Below are 27,848 nucleotides of genomic sequence, written 5' to 3' on the forward strand. Positions count from 1 at the left end.
CTCGAGCCTGTGGAAAGTGTTGGTCAGTTTGAGTAATGATATTTTGACATCCATTTGATGACAACTTTATTGACAACCTTGTTTTTCTCACTTCTTATTGGTCAAAAACAATGGAGAGAAAAAAAGGAAGAGAGAGGATAACAACATCATGTGAGTATGAGAGAGAAAGTTGTCCAACAGTTGTTAAAAAGTGGTTGTCAAAATATCATTTCTCGGTCAGTTTATGGCCTCTTCTTGATAAGCACTCATTTTGGGCAATTGATAACGGGCATAATATTAATGCATGGAATATGTGTTGGATTGAGCCAGGCCTTAAAGTAGTAGACATGGATATTAATATTCCAAGTTCATTAGTTAATGCTAGAGTGGTAGATTTGTTGGATGATGAAGGAAGTTGGAATTGGCAGATATGATGGAGGGTTGACTTTTTAATGTTTTGTTGCAAAAGATGTTAGCCATTACCACTCCTGATGGTGGGGATGATGAGGACACTAGAATGTGGCCTATTGGTAAACATGACCTTTTCTTTGTGACATTGACGTATAACATGATGTGTAATTATTCATATATAGATGATGATAGTTAGTGGAACAAGATTTGGCGTCTCAATACTCCAGAGCGCGTGAGGTACTTTGTGCCACTGCTTAGACACAAAAGGCGATCATGACGAATTATCGTAAAAGCATAATGGACCTTGGCCTTCCCTGTTGTCCTTTATGTAGTGATGTATTCTAGACGAAGCTATGTGTATTGCAGGATTGCTCTTAATGCATGGCCTTGTGGTTGCGTGTTGTTAGATACCAGTTGAGGGAGTTATTTTTTAACTCGAAATTGCAACAATGGATTGACATGTTGAACCTAAGAGGAAAGATTGAAGGGATTGGTATTTCTAACTCGCAGGCATTTTGGGCTACTGCATATCATTCCTTTTGGAAATGGCGAAATAAGGAAGTTCACCAAGAAAATTATCAGAAGCCCATGCGACCACATGTGGAAATTGCTAGATATACTAGTGATTATGGCTTAGCAGTTAAAGTGGATAATATTGTTATTGCACTTCCTAATATGTGGAGCTTTTTAATCACCTGAGATCGAGATCAATTGCTTAGTATAAATTATAGGAGAAGGTTAAGCATTCAAAACACAATTTTTCATAGAAAAAGTGGTAAAATCATTACTTGATAAAAAATAACATTTCATATTTACAAACAAAATTTCTATTTATTGGATTTTTTAATCAATATCTTAAAAGCACTAGTTAGCAAGACCCTAAATTATATTATAAAATAATAATAAAATCATCTTCTAACAATCACCAATGAATTAAAGGAGTCACAAGAATACGATGCCTAATTTTTAAATCATCAATAAATAAAATAATGACAAACCTTTTTATTTTGAGGTGGCAGAGCGAGAGGGAGAGTAGTTAGTTAGTTGATGGAGAGAAGTTGGTAGAATAGATACGTATTCTCTCATTGAATTGAAATTGAAGACTAAGCTTGTTCAGTACTCACTCACTCTAGTTAGAAATTGGTTATTTGCATCTTGTTTTACTAGTAGCATGGCTTGTTGGAGGCGATTCATAACGCACCTCCGTTATTCAACCCATCAACCTCCATGGCAGGTTAGTTATTATTATATTATTCATTTCCTTTATACAATTTTCACTTACACATTACATTTGATCATCACATTCACTTGCATCATTTTCTCAAATTATTAACCATGTCCACTTGTCAGTGTCGTGTCTGTCTGGTGTCTGTCCGTGTATCACATGATTAATTAGAGACATACTAATGGATGCAATGCAACATTGGCATATTTTCTATTGTCATTTACTAAAATGTTTATTCGTTTTAACTTGTTGGTAAGAATTTGTGAGACTCTTGAAATAAATGTATTTGTCATGGAACTAGAGATGTAAAAATACGCACAATTGTTCACTATTTCCATGTTAACAAGTAAAATTATTTATAGAATATGTTTTCATTTGAAAGAGTGCTAAATTTGTTGGTTCTATTTATTATAATCGGAATGCCAAATTATCTGTTATATTATATAGCCAATTTCCATCTCTGCGTTGTATCTTGTATTACTTTTATTTGCCCTATGATTTGTAAGTTAATTTTGCAGATTGAAAGTCGTCAATCCGAATTTGGAAAGGTCAAAGATTTATTGACTACAAACTATTCATCTCGTAATAAGTTTGAAGGCTGTACAAGTACAGATATTTTGTCCCCTTACCACATTTAGTTCATGTTATGTTTCAAATATAAATTTTTGTTTTTGTTTCTCTTGTTTGCAAACAATTTGTTTCTGAATTGTTTCACTTTGCTGTTTAACCTCAAACTGCATTTCAATGTGGAATTCTATAAAGATATACTTTTTATTGAATTAAGTAAGCCTGTTTTCTACATTTGTGTTTGAAGTACTTAGGAAACTATTATTGGCTTTAGAATTCCTTGCTGCACTTACTTTCAAATTTATGCAGGGAATAGGCTTTTCTTCTCCCAGTCTAGATATAAAGGAAATCTGGCCAGACCACAATGTGATTCATCTGAAGCTGCCGAGGAGGCCTCTTATGATCCTGAAGCCGTGATTAGAGCATTTGAAAGTCAGCCATCTCTCCATACAGATTCTTTCGCATTTTCTGAATATGTTAAAGCACTAGTAAAAGTTGATAGGCTGGATGAAAGCAAATTTCTGAAGACTTTTCTAAGAGGTGACTATTTGGCCATAATTGCTCATTTTCTCTTGATTGTGCATGTGATTGTTGTTTGCTCGGTTTGACCATTATTGTTTGACTAGGAAACTAGATATATACTTGAAGTGTTTATAATTTGATTAGAAAGTTGAAGGCACAGATCTATTTGCATTGCATTTAGAATCTTAATTTGCTTAATGTTATAATTTGGGGTTAAACATTGCTACAAAATGCACTTGATATTGTCTTCATTTTAATGATTTGAATATTAATATTTTGTTATCTTCTCTCATTTACTGCTAACTTTTTAAAGATTTATATTTAAACAGAGTCATTTTAGCACAATAATTTGGATAAAATGATGACATCAATGTTTTTTTTTTTTTAAAATGGTAAACAAATTGGTGTATGAAGTTTGATCATAATGGTTTGTTGGGGATTATGTAGTTTGATTAATATCTTAAACTTTTAATCATTTTGAACAAGAGAGGCATACTTTTATCTTTGTTGTAATGTTGCATGCTTTCAATCACAATTTCGATACCTCTTTTGACCTTTTGTTTAGGGATATGAACAAGTATAATTTCATAAAACTTGCATTTCGTGGATGGGATAAATAAATGGTGGATGTACGAAATCCAAGATCTTATATATATCTATGTTGGAGTCTGCAGAATTCAAAACTTGGAATAGCAATAGTGAACTTGCCGAAATTTGTTATTATTCTTCTTTTTCAATCAGCTCTTTAAACATTTCTTCCCTTGCTTTTCAGGTATTTCTAACTCAGCGAGAGAGGAAGATGATAGCCTTGGAACTGAAAGGGCTCCTATTAGTATGGCCACTAAAATTTTTGGTAGAAATTTCATAGAGCGAATGTGGGATATAATTCTGTCTGTTGGAGCACTCATCCTCTTTTTGTATTTATTTATGCATGAAGGTATTATTGTGTCATCTTTACTTACAGATCGCTGAGTTTAATTCAATATTCAATCTGAATTTGATGGACACATTCTCTGTTTTGTTTTTCACCCTTTTTTCACCTATATTAGGACTTGGTATGTCTAAAAAAATTCAGCCCACTGTGGAGACAAATGTTAAATTTAGCGATGTGAAAGGTGTGGATGAGGCAAAGGCCGAACTTGAAGAAATTGTTCATTTCCTAAAAGATCCCGAGGTTGACTTTTCTGGCATAAATCTATGGTCTCTCTTACATGCATTTCTCGCACTCGAGCATGAAATAGTTATTTGATTGACATGTGTACTGTGCTATTCCAATCTCGTTGATTACTTGTATGATGCTACAGGAAGTTTGTTACTCTTTGGGCGTGGAGATGTTGAACCAAAGTTATCAAATAGTGATTATTCTTCTATTGATAAAAATGCCTTTTTAATACAAGCATAAAATAGTATAAGTTGTTGAGTAGTCAGTTCTATTACTCTAGATGATAATTTCTAAACCAATTGTGTGTGCGCGCGCGCGTGGGTATGTATGTCTGTGCGTGGGAGGGTGTGTGTATCCAATTGGTTACTTGGGTACATTTATTTATTCTATCTACATGCTTTCGTCTGAGTCGCAATGCCATTTACTGTCTTAGAGAATTAAGGGGGCCTTTGGTTGGGAATTGTGCAGACCCTTGAAGATATGCATATTGTAGTTGTAAATGGAAAAACGTTCCATGTTCACTAAACTTCCCTGTGAAAGAGGGTGTTGCTAGCACTCCTCCTATATTATATATACTTTTTCCATTACCACACTCTGGCATGTATTACTCTGTAGTCTGTACTAACTTTAGATAACTCTTTTCCCTTGTCACAGTACTTTAGTCGTCTTGGTGGCAAACTCCCTAAAGGTGTTTTGCTTTCTGGCCCGCCTGGCACTGGCAAAACAATGTTAGCAAGAGCTATTGCTGGAGAGGCTGATGTTCCTTTCTTCCAAATCAGTGGAAGTGAATTTGAAGAGATGATAGTGGGTGTTGGTGCACGAAGGGTGAGAGATCTTTTTGCCGCTGCAAAAAAGAAGTCACCTTGTATAATCTTTATTGATGAGATTGATTCTGTTGGTGGAAAACGAGGTAATGAGGATAAAATGCACATGAGGCAGACTTTAAATCAAATGCTCTCTGAGCTTGATGGATTCAAACAAAATGATGGCATAATTGTGATCGGTGCTACTAATCATCCCGAGTTACTAGATAATGCTTTGTTAAGACCAGGGCGATTTGATCGCCATGTTGTTGTTCCCAATCCAGATTTAGAAGGATGGCGACAGATTTTGGAATCTCACATGTCAAAGGTATTCTTTTACTATTCTCGAAGAATGTATTTTATCTTGTATCCTGAGGTTGGATGGCTTAAGAATTTTTTGAGGCACGTGTAGTGCGTGCACTACTATATTGCTGCAAAGCATTCTGTAGTATAATTTCCATGCCATGATACTTTTTTTATTATGTCAACTTTTATTCCGAGTTTTGTAATTTAATTGTGAATGTGCTCAATTGTGAGATATATTAATGTTGTAGAGTATGGCTTACTAGAACTTAGAAGTAAATTTGTAATCTGTGTGTTTGTGTGTGTTTCTTTGGAAATACGATTCAGGTTCTGAAGGCAGATGATGTTGATGTAGAAATCATTGCTCGGCGTACACCTGGGTTCTCCGGTGCTGAGCTTGCAAACTTGGTTAACACTGCTGTCCTGAGGGCAACAATGGATGGTGCTAAAGCCGTGAGCATGCATGATTTTGACTTTGCGCGGGACAAGATTATAATGGGAAGTGAACGCAGATCAGCGGTTATATCTGAGGAGTCAAGAAAGAATACTGCTTTCCATGAGGGTGGCCATGCCTTAGTGGCAATTCATACTGATGGTGCGCTTCCTGTTTACAAGGCAACTATAGTTCCTCGTGGGAATACTCTTGGCATGGTTACTCAACTGCCTGATAAGGATATGACCAGCAACTCCCGCAAACAGATGCTTGCCAATCTTGATGTTTGTATGGGAGGTCTGGTTGCTGAAGAGCTAATTTTCGGAGAAAATGAACTTACTTCTGGTTCATCCTCAGATCTTTCGCAGGCCACTAAGCTGGCCAGGCAAATGGTTACTAAATATGGTATGAGTACTGAAGTTGGACGCGTCACTCACAATTACTATGATGATGGGAGGAGTATGAGCTCAGAAACTAGGCTTCTTATTGAGAAAGAAGTGAAGAAATTGCTTGACAGAGCTTATAAGAATGCAAAAACTATTCTAACCACCCATGAAAAGGAGCTTCATGCGATTACGAATGCTCTTCTGGAGCATGAGACACTTACAGGAAGTCAGATAAAGGAATTACTTGCAAAGGTCAAATCCCAGCAGCAACAGCCGCAGTCATGTGTAGTCGAAGATCAAGGAAGTTCACAGTCCATACCAGCAGTTGCTGCGGTCTCCGCAGCCGCTGCTGCTGCTAAGGCTCAAGGAGTTGCCCAAGTAGGATCTTAACGTGGAAGACTACAATTTGTAGAGGAACACTTGCATATGATTTTGGGTGTGTTCATATAGTTTCTATGTTAATCACGAGGGAATTGGGCGTGTTCACATCGATACTCTCTTGAGCCATCACCCCTTTTTTTACAAGCCTAGTTTCTTCTCTTTCGTGTATTCATCCAATAAAGATAAGTGATTCAAGATAATTTTTTACTTGAAATCACTTGTCTAAATCATTTTTCTTTTTTTCTTGAAATCACAGAAAAAACTAAAATCACGGGAACCAAATTCTACATAATTTATCAGAGTAACTTAAAATAAACATATGTTCCCTTTTCAATTTTGATTTCATATGCGTTTTGTATTCAAATTCTCCATACTCCATAGTCCATATGACTTTATATATCCCCATTCCCTTCATTTGAGATCCATCGATCAGCATAATTATTTTTCACATCCAAAGCTTCTCGCCAACCATTACATGACGGGTCAGAGTCCTCTCCATTTCCTAAATAAAATGGAAAGGTCCACTACTATGGTAAATGCATTTCCTACAAGGTAAATGCACATATTTTCACAATTGAAGACATTAAATGAACATTTACACACTAAAACTTTTTTTTTTTGGTTACAACACACTAAAACTTTGATAATGGAACAAAGAGGGATAAAAAATGGGAAGGACCTTGACTCTTAAATGACATGGCTGAGGTTTTACTAACAAACAACACCCGGATTAGTTCCATTTATTTACCTTTCATCTGTCATCCATTTACAAAAGAGATAAACATAAAGAAAGATTAATGAAACTTATTACAGAAGTCCCATATTGAGATTTGATTGTATGTATTTTGACATAAGTTTAGATATTTTATGAATCATGATTTTAGAGCTACGTAGTTTGAGAGATTTAATTTTTGAAGGTTTTATTCCGATATTAACGTCTTTACGACATTGGATTTTTGAAATATACAATTGAGGAGAGTTTTCTTAAATTTTATACTGTCTCATGCTTCAGCTTGCTGCGTATGGAAAGATTTCAAGAGAACCAAGAGAGTAGTATTTGCATGGAATGGAGCGATTCAACAACCATTTCTGGTGCTAGACACCTAATATCTCCAAGCTCTTATCTGCAATTTGAACACAAGAGAGTAGTGTTTGTTTTACATGTTGAACACAGTTTGTGCCCATACTGGCACTGCACGAAAGCTACTTATTTATTAGTTTTTTCCAGCATATGTTAAGTTCCAACTAATCTGTTTTAATCATGAATGTCGTCTTTCAAAGATGTCATATAAGGAAATAAATAAAGAAATGCATAATCAAATATGTACATTCGGTAAAACAAAATTGAACTATCGAACCACATAGTCCTGCTTATGGAGTGTAAGAGAATATATTTTTTAATGTGGAACTTCAATCGTAAAATTAAGGAGAATTTCTTAAATGTGATATTTCTAAATGTTAAACGTAACTAAGTAGTTAGGGTTGGTTCATACAATTTGAAGACTCTATTCAAACATTATAGTAAAATTAAGGAGAGTTTCTTAAGGGTGATATTTCTAAATGTTGAATGTAACTAAATAGTTAAGATTGGTCAATACAATTTAAAATCTCCGTTTAAATATTAAAAATAGACTCCTATACAAAATACTATATCAAACTCTTTTGAATACACAAGTCTCATGTAGGTCTCTCCATTTAATATAACTCTAGTAAATCAATTAGTCCTTCACACATGTTTGACTCCTACATTCCTCAACTTATATTATTTATATTAGTGCTTTGAAAAAATTATCAAGTAAAAACTAGAATTTGAACCCAAGACCACTCGCTTTCAAAATGGTCGACCCTACGCTAGACCATTTCAACAAAAATGCAAAATACTTAACTTTAAAATATATAATTAATACTTAGTTAATTTGTTTCTTATTTAAAAAGATATTTGTAACTCAAAATATGATCGTTGGTTTGTCAGCTATGAGCAATATCATTAAATTTTGTCACATCAGTAATCCTATCATAGCAAAAGCTATACACAAGCAACTTTGAATCAAGTTCGAAATCCAATGCATCTAAGTTAAGCTCGTGAGCCCATTTTAATATCAATAAGAAACTAAGAACTTTGCAGATAGAATCTCACACTTAAGAGTAAAACAATTTGTTTTAGCTAAAATAAAGAGCTACATTCTCATATGTGGTGTAAATGTCAATTTCTAATTCGTCGTTAACAAACGAAAAGGTAAATTGAATATTACATATTACTCTACATAACTGTTTTTTTTTTCCAACAAGAGACAACACCACCACTCTCATCATTGTTGTACAAGTCTTTGATCGTTCTTAATAGAACTACTTATGGTATTTTTAAATTCATGATTTTTTTTCAAAAATTGTTATAACCACAAAAACTTTATGGTATAAAATTCTTGTATTTTTTTTGTTAAGAAAATATAGTATTAAATTAACAACCTTTCAAAAAAAAAACTTATAAAGAAATACAACTGTATTTTTTTTCTTTCTAAAAATTATTGGTGGAAATAATATGATGTTTTATTTTATTTTTTATTTCAATTGCAGGTGATTAATGTAACACGTGGGTGAATCGAGATAAAGATGATATATAATGAAGAAATAAAAATTGAGAGTTATCAAAACTATCTTTGTCAATGGAAGAAAAACAAAGTCAAATGGAATAAGATAACAACGAATTTCAATTCCTACCTTGTCCGCGGCCACCACCATACAGAACACGCATTTCAATGTTATCAATTCCTTTTGAATTAAGCTTGCTTAATCACACATGATTAGGTTATTGATTCATCTTCTTCAAAATTAAAAAGATGATTAGCGTGTACCCTTTTGAGCAAAGTTTGTGAATTGTTTTAAAAGAAAAGATTTTGCGGCGAATTTAAGGATGAGTGGAGAGGATGAAGACCCAGAAGAAAAAAAAGCTTTGAATTTGAAGCGAAATTCTTTTTCTTCTTCACGTTTCAACAATTTTCAACGCGATCTTATGGCTGGTGCGGTGATGGGTGGTGCGGTTCATACAATTGTGGCACCAATTGAGAGGGCTAAGTTATTGTTGCAGACACAAGAAAGTAATTTGGCTATTGTTGCTAGTGGTAGAAGAAAATTCAAAGGGATGTTTGATTGTATTATTCGTACTGTTAGGGAAGAAGGTGTTATCTCTTTGTGGCGTGGTAATGGGAGTAGTGTTCTTCGTTATTATCCTTCTGTTGCACTCAATTTCTCTCTTAAGGTTCGTTTTCTTTAATCTTTATTATGAAAACATTTGGAACCTGTGTTCAATGATGTTTTTTCTTCCCACCCTTTTATGATGGTTTTGTATGGTTTTGCATGCTAGTTTCAACATTGCTGATCCATTTTTGACTGGCTTGATATCTTGAATTAAGAATGCCATTTAGTGTTTGTTTATTGTTTACGTATTTGTAAGAAACTAGCATGGCTTGAGAAGAGGGATGACGAGAGTTGGAGCTATAAATTCTGTAACAAGCACCATTATTTGGAGACATTTGGTTTTGTCATCTCATTCTCATGAAAACTGGGATGCAGGCAATGTTGAAAACTGGTTGTGTATGCTGTCAACTAGGCAGTTAGTCATTTAACGATATGATCAAATCAAATTTATTTCAAATAGTCTTGAAGTAATAGAAAGTTGTTTGCTACTCAGAAAGAACCCTTCAACGGATGTGGAAGATGTGTTATTATCATAATAGATCCTCATGGTACGATTATATATTGTTTGCATACGCCACGGTCAGCACCAGTTTACCCATCCATTTTCTTTAGGGTTCCTCTTCCTCGATAGGAAAATGCACCGTAGAAGGTAGAAACAGTAGGTGGATACTTGGAAAGGTACTCCGACGCTCAAGTCAATTAGGGTGAATAATATGTGAGTAAAGATAAACAGTGCACGTGCAACTTTAGTGTGAGCTCCCTCCTTATATATCAAGCCCTTAGGGAGTATTGCATAGGCTGAATATGTTTGATTGAACTTGTTCTTCATTACTCTTCTGGATGCATCCCCCAGAATCTAAAAGGGTTGTGGATGGTGGTCTATCTTCTTGCCTTTATGTGTGGCCGTGGCCGTGATTGTGTGACAATCACCGGGGAAGATACTCTGAAACTGAATCCAGAGGATTATAATGGAGGGATTTCTTGAGCGAATATTCTAGAAGAACCTTATGGGGCCTATTAGCGATTCATCCTCAGTCTAGCCCATCCCATACTTGTGATGCCATGAAGTGAGGGAACTAAAGCCCTGACCCGTGTTTTGATCGGATTATTTTGGATTAGTTAATAAGCATAGTATTTTTACTTCCAATACAAAATTTCACTTGCTGTTAAATTCACTCAAGGGAGCCTTTTATTTGTCCTTCACCGCATTATAATTCCTGATTATCTTTTCTCTCTCTATCTAAACAGATTTTTCTCATCCATCAAGTTCACCATTCCGAGCTCTTAATAGTTTTTTTTTTTTTAGTTATCTCTGTCGCTGTCCTTGCCTAGTAGTGTTCCATCCCTTATTACTTCTACCTGGTACCTATGTCCGAGAAGAAAAAAGTCAAATTTTCAGATCGTAATTTGCAAGTATTATCCAGGCTGCAGTTTTTTTATTTTATTTTACAAGATGGATTTTAATCAATAACTATTATTATAGTGACTCTGAAAAGCACCAGCATGTACACCTTTAGCCCTTTCACTGATAGGGGGACTTCCTTTTCTTTGGTTATGTTCTTGTAACTTGTAAGTCATTTTTCTATTTTCCTGCTGTTAGAATTGCAATGCTGACTGTGTCTACTTGCTAGTATATCCTTCTCCATCCCTATACCGAAATCTGACCTTTGCCCTGTAAACAGAAGAGTAAGAAGTATAGGAAAAGTAATAATGGTGCGAATTTTGTGCAAATAATCCCACTTGGAGTGATTTCAAGGCTGCTGTCATAAGAAGATTTCAACCTTCCATGATGCAAAGTCCTTTTAGCCTGAAACAAACGGGCAGGGAGGAAGAATACTGGGGGCAATTTGAATTGTGTGCTGGTCCTCTCAAATGTACATCAACTTCTTACTAGGGAATTTTTATGAATGAACTCAAAGATGTAATAAGGGCATAACTCAATTTTGGGAACCAGTCGTCGCAACTATCATGGAGCAATTCCTTCATTAAGAAAAGTCATTAGGCATTTATTTTAGGATTGACTATTGATTGGGAGAGACCAAGCTCTCTAATTTTTGGAAGGGAGAGACCCAAGACTCTAATTTCTTGGGAACCTATTTCATTTAAAAATGCATTTTCCTTTTTCTCATTCTCTGGTTAGTTTACCATACTGTTTTTGGTGTAATCCTATTCTATCATCAATAAAAGTCAGTTATTTGTATTAATTCCAATTTTGGTACCAGTTTCTATCACAAAATAAATGGAATGTTTCAGCATAACTTGTTATAAGTCCTTAGTTTAACACTCAAATTGATTTAATCCATCCATGTTATAATGAAATGAACCTTCTTTTAAATTAAAAGAGCGTCAAACTATAACTTAATCTACACCTTTTAATGGGAGAAAAAGGAACTGATGCATCGTGGGCTAGGCATCTTGGACTTGAAATTTGCTTACGTAAAAGGAAACAGGGCACTTTTCAGTCAGGTGGGCTTTGTTAAAATTTCAGAATTTTTTCTGGCTAACGGAATTTGAGAAAATTTCTGAACGTTTTCTGACTAATTGCACTTTAAAGTTGCTGCTGCTGTTGAAGTTGATGTCAACATTTTTTTACTACAAAAAGCAAGATATGGATGTTGGCATCATTCTCATAAGGCCATGCATTAGTAATATTGTGACAGATGGAAAACAAATTTCTGCACGGAAGTTTGTGAAATGTGGCCAAAACCACATTTTAGTAGCATTTTTATGTCCAGAAGATGATGGAATATCAACATAGGCTAAAACTTTGGGCTTTATAAATAATGTATGAATTATGAAGTTTCATTTCCGCAACTGATCTATGTCAATGCCTATTTCTTGATGTTGTTCTGCTTGTTACTCACTGATATAATTGATGTAAATTGATTATAAGTGAAGCTAAATCTATATTGTTGCACTTAATGCAAAGTAATGATGAACTATCTCGTGTTTTTTCAACAGGATCTTTACAAAAGCATATTAAGGGGTGGAGGAAACTCTAATCCTGATAATATTTTCTCTGGAGCATCAGCTAATTTTGTTGCTGGAGCTGCAGCAGGTTGTACATCACTCATCTTGGTGTACCCCCTTGATATTGCACACACCCGCCTTGCTGCTGACATTGGAAGGACGGAAGTGCGTCAATTCCGAGGCATTCACCATTTCTTAGCCACTATATTCCAGAAAGACGGGGTACGGGGGATTTACAGGGGTCTTCCTGCATCACTACATGGTATGGTGATACACAGAGGTCTTTACTTCGGAGGGTTTGACACCATAAAAGAGATGTTGTCTGAAGAATCTAAACCTGAGTTGGCGTTGTGGAAGCGATGGATGGTAGCTCAAGCAGTTACAACCTCAGCCGGTCTGGTATCGTATCCGCTAGACACAGTTCGTCGGAGAATGATGATGCAGTCTGGCATGGAACATCCGGTGTACAATAGCACCCTCGACTGCTGGAGGAAAATCTATCGAACAGAGGGATTGATTTCGTTTTACCGCGGAGCAGTTTCGAATGTGTTTAGGAGCACTGGAGCTGCAGCTATCTTAGTCTTGTATGATGAGGTCAAGAAATTTATGAACTGGGGAAGATTGTAACAGAAGCACCAAACCAACGTAGTTAACTGAGTTCATTTTGATACCGGTTACTTTCATTACAACCTGTTATACATTACATTGAGGTTTAGGATAATTTTGTAAAGTACAAGTGAGCTCCATTATAGTTCATTTGAAAATGCATCTTGAATGGCATTTCAACTCAAAGGCAGTATAGTCACCAATTTAAAAAGGTTAATTAAGCAAATATTGTCATGGCCGAGGGACTAGATTAGAAGCCAATGATTGATGAGGGTGTAATAATAAGATTATGATTGGAATATAAAAATTTGACAATTGTCATCATTCCTTGTAAACTATTGTATTTGATAATTTTTTGAATAACTATAATAGATCAGCAACTAACAAATGTTTGTCAAGTTACAACTGAACTTAGAAATAATACCTTTATGGTTGCATTACACAGCATCGCATCTCCCCAAGTGTAGCCTTTGAATCAAAATTTAAAATACGAATAAGCAGCTAAAACTTGTTACGGAAGCAAAAGTACATACAAGCCTAGAAAGAAATAAGAATAATATTGTTTTAAACAAAAAAGTAATATGTGTACTATTATTTAACCACCTCAATCCTCATTCTCCTTTTTGTATACGATTTTGTATATATACTTACTTTTATTTCTTTAAAAAAGAGACTAACGTCACTCTTTTTATTTGTATATAGAGAGTAACGTCACCTTAAAGGAAAAAAGGAAAAAGGGATGTATATAAAACTTAAAAAGAAAATTCACCATGTTATGACTGTATACCTAAATAAATAGACAACATGAGAGGAAAAAGTGGAAGAGGGGTGGTGGGAACTCCATAAAGAGTGTATATTATAAATAAAGTTACAAGGGATGCTCACACCCCCTTAATTTACTTAGTTGTTTTTTATTGTTACTGTTTATATGTACTGGTGTTATGTTCACAACCATAAACTAATTAGTAAGATGCTTTTTTCATGTTGGAGTTGGACTACGTTTTGAGATATGAGAGTGCATTACCTAAAGTTTACCCGAGCATTATGGAGCACTTGATTTTGACATCGGCCGCCCAAAGCCAAAGTCCAATATCTATTTTGCCATTTTTGCGAATTTAATTAGATAAATTGTTAGTGTAGAATTACTGTATACATTTATCAAAGGGAAAAATACACTCACCTCCCCTCAACTCTATCAATATGTATCTCACACCCCCTCTATTTTCCTAAATGACACAAACCTCCCTTGCTGTTAGAACCGTTACATTGCCGTCAAAGACAACCTATTATTTCATTTCCTTCATTGTTCATTCAGGCCTTTTCTTTCTTCCCTGTTAAAGTTTAAACACTGATTCTAAGAATTCATAGGACAGTTCCCTTCAAGAAAATAACACACGCACCTCTCTCTCCATCGTTGGGCATCTTTCATCTTTGGGTCGCTTACATTATAGCCATGGAAAAAGCATTTAACAACACGAAATATTGCTATATTGGGTATTGTTCATCACCGTTGCTTTCATTCTCATTGCTTTTTCAGTAAAGTTGTTTACTACTCGCCGTTGCTTTGGTTTCGCAGTCGTTTTCTGCTTCTCCTCATCGTTTTTGTTTACTTTGTTTTCTTTTATACGACTTTGCGCTATAGTTACCTAAACACCAATCAAGAACCCCAAAGAAATGCCTAGAATTATTGGTATACACCCGTTCCAAGCATCACTTCTTTTTTAGAGATTCATCGATATTGAATCAATCAAAGTATTTCTAATATATGTTCCACTTTTGTCTTACCGTGATTGCTTTCATTATATGCATATACAATTTTGTTTTGGTTCTTTCTAATAGATTATGAGGAAGTTCTGATTCAAATCCAAATTCAAATTCTAATTAGATGTACTAATATGTTCCTATCGTATAGGAATTTTGTTTCACTGATCGTTGAAGACTATATCTCCTATTAGTTGTAGAAATTAATCTATAGGAAAAGGAATTGAATCCACGTTTCATGCTATAATAACAGGGAACTATGGTCAGAGTTATACTTGCGCTTCAAGGAGATAGATGTTCTTGTAATCAGAGAGTTACGAGAAAGAATTTGCAAAATATGAGAGGGAAAGTACGAAGAATGAATACCTAGAAGAGAAAGTGTTTGTGTGGAAAGTTGGACTGAAAGATGCTGCCAAGCAGAGAGAATGAATCTTAGAAAGAAAAATATAAAAGTGTGTTTTAACAGTTTAATAAACGGTGTTAAGTTTGTAAGGGAGTTTTTTTATCTATTTTTATAAAACTCAAGGGAGGTTAGTGTCTATTGTAAAATTAGAGGGGATGTTTGTGTCATTTAAAGAGACTTCAGGGGAGGTGATTGTAATTTTCCCTTTATCAAATTATGTATTGTCAATTAATGAATATGAAAATGTCCGAGTAGTCATATTCATTAATTGATGTGACAATACTGTTAGTGATTTCCAAAATAATGGAATCACTTTAGAACCAAAAGTTGTAACTCTTTATGAGAATCATTCATATACATTGGAACATTATTATTATTTATTGATAGATAATGAACCATGACATTGATTCAAGTGTATATGATTATAACATTTGGCAAAAGGGTGCTTAATGAACCATAACATTGATTCAAGTGTATATGATCATAACCTTTGGCAAAGGGGTGCTTAATGAATCATAACATTGATTCAAGTCAAAGGGGTGTTTTCTCTCATATGAAGAGTCATATAATGCACTATAAATGCTTGGCATTTGGGCATTAGTTGGATACACAAGAGAACACAACAACACACAATTTTGGACAGAATTTTGTTACATTAACAACATAATTCTTCATCATTCTCTTACTCTAAATCATCCATCAATTCTCTAATGCATGAGTGAATTGCTGGAACCATAAATCTGTAAAATACTGTTAGGAGATACGCTTGGTGTGGTTGTGCAATACACGTCAAGGAACTCATAGTATCCTGAAGGGGATTCGCCGGTCATTCCTTATTGCATCCAATATACAGTTATTGGTGGGGGCGAATCGAACCTAAAGGTTAGTATGGCAACCCCATAAGCTTTGAGTTTACATGCATAACCATTAAACTTTTCAGGTTTCAAGTGCAGCGGCATCTTCCCAACAATCTAGATATACAACAATCTTTGGAATTTATGTGCACACTTCATCGTATTCATCTTCATCATCTTCTTGGTCAAGTTATTGCAGCAGACCCCCAACACAAGTTCCAATAATCTTTAGGTTCGATTTATGATTTATTTGTGATTAATGGCTGCAATTTTGGGAGAGATGAAAGCTTATATTTTCATCCATGACTACGGTGAACGGTAAACAAATTCCTTTTATGAACATATATTGTTGAAATTTATGGATAAATATTACATATGTGATGTGTTTTGTTAAATTTACATGTGGTTGTAGATAATATATGCATGATAAATTTTGATATGTATGAAATTTATCGTTTGAAATCTGTTTGATGTTAATTTGAACATGAGATAATGTGCATATAAGTGATTACCTATTATGAAATATTTGGTGTTCTAAATGCATGTGTATAGTATCTAAGTAAATATGAATATGTTAGATTTAACATGTGGTGACATATATATACATGATTTAGAAATTGTTCAAGTATATGAATTTTGATGAGTATAGTTATATGTTAAGAATGTTTAAACACTATTTTATTTATGAAAGTAGTGTAGATAAATTGTCAAAATATCAAGTGGTTGATTTAATGATATTATTTACTTTGTGTAAGAAATTATTATCATTAATATTGTGTTGATATTATATTTACATGATAATATGAAAAGTAATGGTTAATTTTTTGTTTATCATGATATTAAAATAATTTCGGTATGTTTTGAATTATTGTAAGTTGATATATGTTCATGGAAGAAAGTCATAGAAAATATTAATGATTTTGGTTCATTGTTTATTCTTCTATGTCATTGTTTATTGAAATTTAGTATTGAACATATTTAAACATAAACTTGAATTTAACACAATGAATTTTTGATATATGTATTAGTTATATGATAACTAAAATCAAAATGATTGTGTTATATTTAATTTTATGTGGAGTATATGACTTACATGTTTAATCCCATCTTATGAAGTTTGGTTATGACATTCTTTTATGATCAATTTTTATTTTGCTATGTATGTTTAATGCATTCAATGTATGATATATCTTGGCTAGATATAAAAGAAAAGTTGAAGTTCAAATTGAAATGCATGTTAAATATTGTTATAGCAAAGGTGTAATGACATAAAAGTTTGTGCATTATTACAATATACTCAATTGACAAAAGTGTGTCATGGTTTGATGATAGTTGGTGAATATTATCAAGAGTATATAAGTTGATCCATAGACATAGCTATGAGAATACAAAATCTATGTGAAGAATTGAATATTCAAAGTTTACAAAAGTTAAAAGAAAATTTTGCAATTATTTGACGAAATGATTGACAAGGAATGATGTCTTTGGAAATGATGTTGAATACATTGAAGACATTATTAGGGATGTGGTACAAACCCAAATCTAATTGATTACCAATAGTGGAAACTCAACCCACACTTGAGTAGCATCAAGTCTTGGGTTCAATGGTGAAAGTACACTATTAGAGTAATTGAAGTACTTGACAATAGATACATCCCAAGGGGCAAAAGTACTTGGACCATAAGAAGAAAAAGGGTAGGATGAGGTTTTCCTCTTAATGGACATATAACATATATTTGCTGGAATGCATACTTATGGGGCATTTTCGATATAGTCTACCTATGTGAGAATAAAGTTTGGCCGCATCACGGAGTTCAAGGGTTTGACTCTTAAATTCTCATGAAAAGGGATATATGACACAAGACCTTCTTAATGTGTCATCTTACAAGTCTCTTTATCAATGGTACCGAGATTCTATGTGTAAGTTATGCACACTTGTTCTAATGGATAGTTGGTTTAAAGCTTGCCTACCATACTATTTGGGAATGAGCGAAAACTTAACTTACTAAGTAATGGTTCAAATCGCGAGATACCATTATCTGAAGGCATGGAATTTCCAGATTTATGTGATTTAGTATTTTGAAAATGGTGGGGGATTGTTGGTGATTTCCAAAATAATGGAATCACTTTAGAACCAAAAGTTGTAACTCTTTATGAGAATCATTCATATACATTGGAATATTATTATTATTTATTGATAGATAATGAACCATGACATTGATTCAAGTGTATATGGTTATAACATTTGGCAAAAGGGTGCTTAATGAACCATAACATTGATTCAAGTGTATATGATCATAACCTTTGGCAAAGGGGTGCTTAATGAATCATAACATTGATTCAAGTCAAAAGGGTGTTTTCTCTCATATGAAGAGTCATATAATGCACTATAAATGCTTGGCATTTGGGCATTAGTTGGATACACAAGAGAACACAACAACACACAATTTTGGACAGAATTTTGTTACATTAACAACATAATTCTTCATCATTCTCTTACTCTAAATCATCCATCAATTCTCTAATGCATGAGTGAATTGCTGGAACCATAAATCTGTAAAATACTGGTAGGAGATACGCTTGGTGTGGTTGTGCAATACACGTCAAGGAACTCATAGTATCCTGAAGGGGATTCGTCGGTCATTCCTTATTGCATCCAATATACAGTTATTGGTGGGGGCGAATCGAACCTAAAGGTTAGTATGGCAACCCCATACGCTTTGAGTTTACATGCATAACCATTAAACTTTTCAGGTTTCAAGTGCAGCGGCATCTTCCCAACAATCTAGATATACAACAATCTTTGGAATTTATGTGCACACTTCATCGTATTCATCTTCATCATCTTCTTGGTCAAGTTATTGCAGCAGACCCCCAACACAAGTTCCAACAAATACGTAAGTAAAAGTGTATGTAAAATAGTTTTACTGTCAGTGTATAATAATTAAAATCTTTGTTTATTTATTCATTGTACTATGATTAATAGCTTTATGTAACACACTTTTGAGCATACTTCCTCGTTAATCATACTTCCTTGTTTGTTTTTCCGTTTATTTTTTTTTCATGTAATTGATACTCTTTCAACTGGGGTTTTGGCACTCCTTGTGCTGAAATCTTCAAGCTTTCGGTAATATATTCCATTTTAACTTCTTCAAAAAAAAATGAGAATTTTATAAATTTTGCGGGATTCATATAAACTTTTAATCAATAACAAATAGAATTATTAAGAAATAAAACTTAAACATAACTTTAAAAATAGAGTAATTCTCACTTTACAAATCGGTTTGTAAGAGTTGAGTTATGTAAACCCATCATAATATGGTATAAGGGTATATCCAAAATTCATTAGACAATATCTACTAAATCATCGCTATCATGATCAGTTAGGACACTCAAGATGTCTTGTCTTCGGCATGAATGATATCCCAATTGTCCTTAATTTGATAAGGATGAAACATAGGTTTATAAATGAGGCGGTCATCACCTTACAAACAGGTATTTTGGGGTTAAGTTAAGCTCCATCCATATTCTTATAGATATTATAAAATAAAATAAAAATAGACTAAAAATGTCTTGTTATATCATTTCAAAATTGTTGATTGTATATAGATTATTAGTACATTTTAAACCTTAAAAGCATACTTGTGTGGAAATAGAATCATCAAGCTTACGTGAGAATGTAAGATTCTAATAGATACACCAATGTTAAAAATGAAACCATGGCATGGTTGCCACCTCTGAATACGCATTAAAGAAAGTAGAAAATGTAGAAAGTGAAACACGCACTCACTGACTTTGGGATTAATTGTCGCTGTAATTGTAGTAGTATTAGTGGTTGATGTCATTACCTTCTGTCTTTTCCCAACTCAAAGGAGAAGCATTGGGTCACAACTCACAAACTGTACTGTGAAGGAAGTGGGGGTTAAGTTTTAAGACTCATACCCTAGATTATGATCTTAGTACCCCACCCTCGTGTTCATAGATGCTCATGCATCAATGCAAGCATCAACATATTGCTATCTGTTTATGAAATGTGTAAAAAGGAAGAAAGCACAATGCAAGTGCTTACCTTTTTCTGTTTTTGGTTTATCTTTGACCTGCGGTTTGTAGTTGATTTGGTTTAGTGCAAAGATGATCATTCAAGCTAATTTGCCAATGAAATTCAGACCTGTTGGTATTTCAAATGTGAGTAAAAGTCTCCCGTGAATAGAAAAGTTGATCTTAAATGTTGCGAATTCGATGAAAAACTCACACCAATAACAACTTGATGTGTGGAGCAAGGGATAATTAAGCAACCAATATCAAAGTGAATTGCAATTAAACAAGCAAAAGTAGAAAAACAGCGAGAGAAAAAAAAAGAAGAGAACACAAAAGAATCTGTTTACCCAGTTCGGTCCAAATTGACCTAGTCTGGGGGAGAGAGCAGCCCTCCGTTCCACTATATGATGAGTAACGTTACAAAAGAGATTTCAATGGGTTACAAGAATAAGTCTCCCGCCTAATTCTACCCAAATCCCAGCCTCTTCCCGTAACCAAGAGACTCAATCCTAATAGTGTTTCCCAAGGTGAATCAACCTTCAAACCCTAGTTTGTTGCCAAGAGACAAACTCTATACAAACCCTAGTTTGATTTCTAAACCCTTGTTTCAGCCCCCTCTATCTCTCTCAAAATAGTCTGATACAAGGCCTATATTTATAGTAAAAGAAACTCCCATAAAATTGTAACAAATCTGGCCCAAAAATACGTTTCTGAAAAATAACAGCACGCGAAATCGGCCACCGATTTTCCAAATCGGCCACCGATTTTTCCCGAACAGAAAGCCTCCCAAAAGGCAGCCAAAATCGGCCACCGATTTTCCAAATCGGCCACCGATTTGTACTTTCAGCAAACATCAATTTTGGCCTCCAAACTCCAATTTTGAGTCACTTTCACAACAATCTCCACCTTGACTCCAAATTAGTGATGATGCCCATTTAACATCAACACCTTGCTGCTCTTTCCCTTGCTTCCCACTACACCAAGTAGCTCCACAAGTTTACACCTTAATCTCTTCAATCATCGGAATGCCTTCCGCCCCTTTGAAGATCCTTGTGTCCAAACTACTCAAGGAATTTTAGGTAGTTCCACAAGTACACACCTTAACCTCTTCAGCCATCGGAATGTCTTCCGCCTTCTCGAAGATCCTTGTATCCAAACTACACTAGGGATTTCAGGTAGTTCTACAAGACTACACCATACCTCTTCAATACGAGACATCTCCCGCTTCCTTGAAGATCACCTTGCATCCAATCACCCTTGGACTTTTAGGGTAATTCCACAAGCCGTGCTATACATTCTTCAACCTCCGGAATGCCTTCCGTCTTCATGAAGAAAACCCTTGCTCACCACTAGAGCATAGCACCCAAGGTCCTCCATAGTCGTACCACTCCCGGTGTGTTCAACTCCACCTAAAGCTGAGCTTCCAACCTCTCAACTAGCAAATGAGTACATCCCACTATGTCTTCCTTGAACCTCCACCTCAACCGGTAGATCATGAGTATTCTTACCACCGCCTCTCCAGGCTGATGTTGAGTGTTTAACGTCTCTCCAGACGACCACCGCTCTACCAGGCATCACCCCCAAGGTGAGAAACATCACCTTCATCCTCTAAACAGCACACCATCAAAGCACCTGCATCCTCATAACCCTCAGAGACAATTTGTACGGAATTACCAATCTCCGGACAATCCTTCTTGAAGTGACCCATCTTGTTACACTTAAAGCATTTAAACTTTGTCTTGTTACTACTCTTTCCCCGGTTACCTCTACCTCCACCATTCCCTCTTGAAACACTTAGGCCTTCCCCGTTTTCATCAACTCTCAAGTCCTTCGACTTAGTCAACTCCTTGGTTCTCAAAGCCGCTTGAACTTCTTCCAAGGTAACAGTGCCTTCTTTTCCATAGAGCATGGTATCTTTAAACGATTCAAAAGATCTAGGTAGAGCACACAACAAGAGTATAGCTTTATCTTCATCCTCAAGATTCACCTCAATATTCTCCAAGTCATCAAGGATTTTGTTGAACTCCGTAAGTTGCTTGATAGATCTCTGGCAAGTGCACCAAATACTATCGAAGTAGTAAAAATATCGATCCCACGAGGACTGTTTTTAACTTCAATAATTCAATTTCGTTATATAATTAGGATGTGTAAAGTTTATTTTGTTTTGCCACTAGGCAGTAGATTTGGTTTGATTTTATGAAATCAAATAAAAGAGAATAGATTTGATTAAGATAATACGAGAGAAAGATGAGATCAGATCCGTCGAATCCTCTAAGTTCCCCTAATTGGTCTACTGCACCTATTTGTTATGAATCCTTTTCTAATTTACGATGATTAACAAAATAGCCCTAATCAATCCCTTGAGTTAGGACCCTCTTCTTAAACTACAGCCCCTAATTCCTTAGGTGGTCTAATAATTCTTGAAGGTTTTACCGAACGTTAACCTATTATCACTAACAAACGATTATCTATTCCTAGACTAACCCTGTTTATTAGAACAATTCAATTAGGTCTAAGTTGAAAGCCATGGTCAGTGGTCATTCATTCTCACAAAATCAAGTTATATGTGATCAAGATATAAAAAGCATTAAGAACAATTGAATTGAATAAACTAGAATTGAATTCATAAACAAAATAGAGTTTCACAGCAACATGTGTCAATTAGGGTTACAAAGATTCATCTCGGATCTAATCTCTAAGAGATTTAGCTACTCATAATCGAGTTTACAAATAGCATAATCAATGAAATAATTAAAACATACATGAATTGGTAAAAGGATGAAGAAATCGCCCTTCTAGCCGTCTCCGATGTCTCAAAATCGCACTTTGCTCTCCAAAATCGTAACCCTTGTTCTCACCAAAGAGTGCAGTATTTATAGGCAAATAACAAACTGTCAGCACAAAATCGCGCCGCGCCACTTTTTAGCCGCGCCACGATTTTGCCTTTACAGAACATAGTGAATTTTTCAACCAAAATCGCGGCAAGGCTGTAAATTGGATCAGCGCGATTCTTCTTGGCAGCACACCAGTTTTTCATCATTTTGCACTCCAAAACAGCTTAAATTGCATCAGAACTCTATCAAAATGTCACAATAAGTCCCTAATATTACGTAATGACAGGATGTCATCACAACCCCAAACTTAAACCATTCCTTGTCCTCAAGGAATTTGCTTGCAACAGTGACAAATGACAGTAAAATAACAGTTACCTGACAAAACGATAGTACCCAAAAGTTCATTCTCCTTCTAGCTAAAGATGAGCTAGTTTGACTTGTTCGCATCCACCAATTCACAACTCCACGCATTAAATTGAAACAGGGTTCTACCAGTCGACATGCAGGTCTACATATTACCATACGCTTGAAAAGTTTCTAAATATCAATCAAAGTCAATATCATTACACACTTTTGAGGTCTTAGGGTTATAACGGGGCTTAGGTGAAAGGTGGGATATATTTGGATAAGTAGGCTACAAAAAATTTGAGTTAGGCATTCCTACGGAAGTTAAAGCACAAAATTCATTCCTTCCTTCATTCACCTTGTGGAAATACAATCAATGCAAAGGTACTAGAGAACATTTTTAACATTTAGGGACACTCGAGTTTGAAGTTACTCGGATTTTAGCTGTTTTGTCCCTTTTTCATCATTCAATTTCTTCTTTTTTTTTTTGATACACCATTTTTGTGTGTATTTTTCATGTCAATTTCATATTTCTTCTCTAATTCTCTAGTACCCCCACCCCAAACTTAGTTGGTTGAAAATTCCAATAGCAACCCCAAACTTAATCTTTAGCAACATTCTACAATGCCTTAACTCAGAAAATACATTAAGGGACAAGTCCTAAAAGTCTCTAGGCTTGTAATGTAGTTTGTCACCGAACAAAAAGTTCTAATCCTACCGGCTCACAATTGGTTAAGAAAGGATAAATTCAACAAATTAAAACAGGGTAGGCTTCAAAAAGGCTCACAGGACCAAGCACTTTTGCCTCAGTGTGTAATCGACAAAGACCAATCAATAATAGAGAAACAATGCAAGTTCTAGAAATGTAGTTGCATGGAAAACTAATCTAAATATAAGTAAATTGAAAAACAAATTTGGCAATGAACCTTATGGCTGAGATTTCTGGGAGTATGTGACTACCTAGCAACGCCGTACACTTCGCCTTTGAATCAAGTCACCCCTCCTTTAGAACTTTTGGAATACCGTTTCATCAAACAACTGTTACTAAACTGGAATAGGTCACATGAAACAAAACAAATTCATTAATAATAAACAAGTGCAGGAGCAATTACAATAGGGAAATAAGTTCAATGGACTTCGACATTAAAAAGAAAATAAAGAAAATACATCAAAAGAAAAATGACTGAAAATAAAATACAAAGCAGAAAATGCTAATCCATCAGTAGATCAGCCCATGTTCTGATCATCATCCGAGTGTCCAGCCCCCGGTGTCCTCAATCCTTCAAAGATGCCATCCCCTTGATCTTGCTCGGTGGTATTGAAATCATCAGTGATTTCCCTCCTCATGCGCAGCCCATACTCTTCTTGATGTGTAAAATATTGCTCCATGCGCTCACGGGAGCCTCCAAACCTCTCATAAGACCCACTAATCGGACCCATATGCAATTGAGCCTCCGCAGCAAACGCAGCTGAGAACCTAGGACGGTTCACCCACAGCTGGTCCGAAGTCTCATTCATCCAATTAGCTTGCACATGCATGAATTCCTCAAGCTTTGGGTGAAGGGGAGCATAACCCCCTTGGCTACTACTCCCTCCTTGCTCCATTTGTTGTTGCCTCGCTGCCTCCCTCTCTCTCTCTCCTTCATATAGCCCTCATATTTCTTCATAAATCCATCCATTACCGAGTCGGTGATTGGCTTCATATTGCTTGTGTTGAGATCACTATCATAAGCCGGCACCAACTCTTGCTCACACAACCAATTAATTAGACTCCCATGCCCCAATTGTGTGGTGTTTCCGGTTGCTAGATCATGAAGACTATTGGCCAAGAGGCGGCCAATATCTATAGGGTGCTCCTTGATGATGGCATAGGCAGCAAGCACCCTCTTGAGAGGAATTTCAGAAGTGCAAGATGCACTCTCAAGAGTCTGGACCACATAAGACACCCATGCCTTGGGTACCGGCAGCATCTCCGCATAAGTAAGCATCCGGGACTTTTTCCAAGTCGACCCAGGCCTACACATGGTGGTGATGATCTCATCAAAGGTATCCTCCGTAATAGCAAATCTCTCCCTCCTCAATTTTTCAACCCAACACTCCTCCGGTGCTTGAACATTCAGCCATGCGTTGAGAGCATCCGGGCTGAAATCAATGTACTTTCCTCGAACAAAAGATTGAAAGGGTGTATCGGAAACCCGTGCATTTGCAAAGAATTCGACGATCACGGTTTTGTTATTCGCTTCATCGATCATCTCATTCAACTTCGTCCACCCTCTCCTTCGTAACTCAGCCTCAAAGAACGGATAATTCACAAGCTTTGTGAATATTCAAACTTCCTCTCCCCCACAATTTCAAAACTTTTCATGGCTTTGTGGAACTCTTGGGCTTGGTCATTGATAAAATGAATGGCGTTTTCCGGTGGTTCGGATGCGGTACGAGGGCGTTTGGCTTTGCTTGTGGATGGCTTGGGGTTGGTGGCTTTCTTTGAGCGGGTGTTTCGTTGGTTAGAGGCCATTTGTGGTTTAGGAAGATGGTGAAAGGGGAGTTTTGTGAAGTTTGGGAAAGTTGGGAATGATTGTGGTTTGATGGTGGTTTGGATTGATGAATTTGTGATAGGATTGTGATTTGATGATGTTTAGTAAGTGAATAAGGAGATGAATATGAGAAAAATTCGTGAATGGGAAGTTTAGGGAAGTTTTGGTAGAGAAAGGTAGGAAGAATGGAATGGGAAAAATGGTGGAAAAGCTGGGTTTTTATAGACTGGTAGGCAAAATCGCGGCACGCCATATAACAAGGCGCGGCGCGATTTTGATCAAAAACTTGATAGGGACTTATTGTGACATCCTGTCAGCTCTCCCATCAAACAAGGCGCCATATAACAAGGCGCGATTGCGATTTTGTTTTGCATGAAAATATTTCTCCAAAAACTTCAGCTCTAACTCTTCCCATGTTTGGACAGTCCCGTTTGGTATTGTTAGCAACCAATCTTTTGCTCTTCCCGTCAAGGTGAAAGGAAATAGCCTTAGCTTCTTTTGTGCTTCAGTCACGGTGGCAGGTTGCACACAAAACTCGCAGGTTTCAGCAAAGCGGCTCAAGTGTTCATGAGGACTCATAGCTTCAGTCCCATCGAATTGCTTGTCCCTCAAACCGTTGAGGACAGTTGTCTTGATGTCGAAGGCTACGGGGTTAGCTGGTTGAAAAGTGTGGGTCAGTTGACCGCGATGAGTGGCTAACCCGTAGTCTCCTAGCTTAGGTCTCGGTGGTACAACTCCTTCTCCTTCCATAGTTGCAGATTTAGGAGAAGAGACTGTTTCAGATTCACTTGAGAGTTGTTCCGGTATTTGTTCTCGAACACCCGGTGGAACGGACTGAGCTAACCTTTGCGACCGGACAGCTTTCCGAAGTGCTCTAGCAGTTCTTTCAATTTCCGGATCGTACTCTAGGTCGTCAGAGCTCTGTTTACCTCGCATAAACAGCAAAATACCTTAGTAGCACTGCACAACGCAAAATAATCAAGTGAATATGAAAACAGAAAAATAAAAATAAAAAAAAACAGAAAAGTAAATTGCAAAAACCCTAAATTATAACGTAATTGCCTTGTTGAAATAATTCAACAGTCCCCGGCAACGGCGCCAAAAACTTGATAGATCTCTGGCAAGTGCACCAAATACTATCGAAGTAGTAAAAATATCGATCCCACGAGGACTGTTTTTAACTTCAATAATTCAATTTCGTTATATAATTAGGATGTGTAAAGTTTATTTTGTTTTGCCACTAGGCAGTAGATTTGGTTTGATTTTATGAAATCAAATAAAAGAGAATAGATTTGATTAAGATAATACGAGAGAAAGATGAGATCAGATCCGTCGAATCCTCTAAGTTCCCCTAATTGGTCTACTGCACCTATTTGTTATGAATCCTTTTCTAATTTACGATGATTAACAAAATAGCCCTAATCAATCCCTTGAGTTAGGACCCTCTTCTTAAACTACAGCCCCTAATTCCTTAGGTGGTCTAATAATTCTTGAAGGTTTTACCGAACGTTAACCTATTATCACTAACAAACGATTATCTATTCCTAGACTAACCCTGTTTATTAGAACAATTCAATTAGGTCTAAGTTGAAAGCCATGGTCAGTGGTCATTCATTCTCACAAAATCAAGTTATATGTGATCAAGATATAAAAAGCATTAAGAACAATTGAATTGAATAAACTAGAATTGAATTCATAAACAAAATAGAGTTTCACAGCAACATGTGTCAATTAGGGTTACAAAGATTCATCTCGGATCTAATCTCTAAGAGATTTAGCTACTCATAATCGAGTTTACAAATAGCATAATCAATGAAATAATTAAAACATACATGAATTGGTAAAAGGATGAAGAAATCGCCCTTCTAGCCGTCTCCGATGTCTCAAAATCGCACTTTGCTCTCCAAAATCGTAACCCTTGTTCTCACCAAAGAGTGCAGTATTTATAGGCAAATAACAAACTGTCAGCACAAAATCCCGCCGCGCCACTTTTTAGCCGCGCCACGATTTTGCCTTTACAGAACATAGTGAATTTTTCAACCAAAATCGCGGCAAGGCTGTAAATTGGATCAGCGCGATTCTTCTTGGCAGCACACCAGTTTTTCATCATTTTGCACTCCAAAACAGCTTAAATTG

General features: G+C 35.8%; 2 protein-coding genes across 2 annotated transcripts; both read left to right on the forward strand.

Annotated features, from left to right (window-relative positions):
- Positions 1–1,423: 1,423 nt before the first annotated feature.
- On the forward strand, positions 1,424–6,506 carry LOC146942261 (ATP-dependent zinc metalloprotease FTSH 4, mitochondrial-like). The gene is made up of 7 exons (XM_085756202.1): positions 1,424–1,624; positions 2,134–2,221; positions 2,492–2,722; positions 3,477–3,641; positions 3,754–3,878; positions 4,521–4,997; positions 5,300–6,506. The coding sequence occupies exons 1-7, from the start codon at positions 1,562–1,564 to the stop codon at positions 6,179–6,181; spliced, it is 2,031 nt and encodes a 676-aa protein (XP_085612328.1). The 5' UTR covers positions 1,424–1,561; the 3' UTR covers positions 6,182–6,506.
- A 2,342-nt stretch (positions 6,507–8,848) lies between these two features.
- On the forward strand, positions 8,849–13,278 carry PM-ANT (Mitochondrial substrate carrier family protein). The gene is made up of 2 exons (XM_085756203.1): positions 8,849–9,428; positions 12,329–13,278. Exons 1-2 carry the CDS (start codon positions 9,084–9,086, stop codon positions 12,962–12,964), a joined length of 981 nt encoding a protein of 326 aa, XP_085612329.1. The 5' UTR covers positions 8,849–9,083; the 3' UTR covers positions 12,965–13,278.
- The last annotated feature ends 14,570 nt before the right edge of the window (positions 13,279–27,848 follow it).

This window comes from Medicago sativa, chromosome 3 (genome assembly GCF_051527215.1).
Source record: "Medicago sativa cultivar Bolivia chromosome 3, Bolivia_mono, whole genome shotgun sequence".
In the NCBI taxonomy this organism is placed as follows: domain Eukaryota; kingdom Viridiplantae; phylum Streptophyta; class Magnoliopsida; order Fabales; family Fabaceae; genus Medicago; species Medicago sativa.

Coding starts and splice junctions, on each gene's coding strand:
- LOC146942261 (XM_085756202.1), top strand. CDS start 1,562: ATGGCTTGTTGGAGGCGATTCATAACGCACCTCCGTTATTCAACCCAT. Junction 2,723..3,476: donor TCTGAAGACTTTTCTAAGAG/GTGACTATTTGG, acceptor CTTGCTTTTCAG/GTATTTCTAACTCAGCGAGA. Junction 3,642..3,753: donor GTATTTATTTATGCATGAAG/GTATTATTGTGT, acceptor CACCTATATTAG/GACTTGGTATGTCTAAAAAA.
- PM-ANT (XM_085756203.1), top strand. CDS start 9,084: ATGAGTGGAGAGGATGAAGACCCAGAAGAAAAAAAAGCTTTGAATTTG. Junction 9,429..12,328: donor CACTCAATTTCTCTCTTAAG/GTTCGTTTTCTT, acceptor TTTTTTCAACAG/GATCTTTACAAAAGCATATT.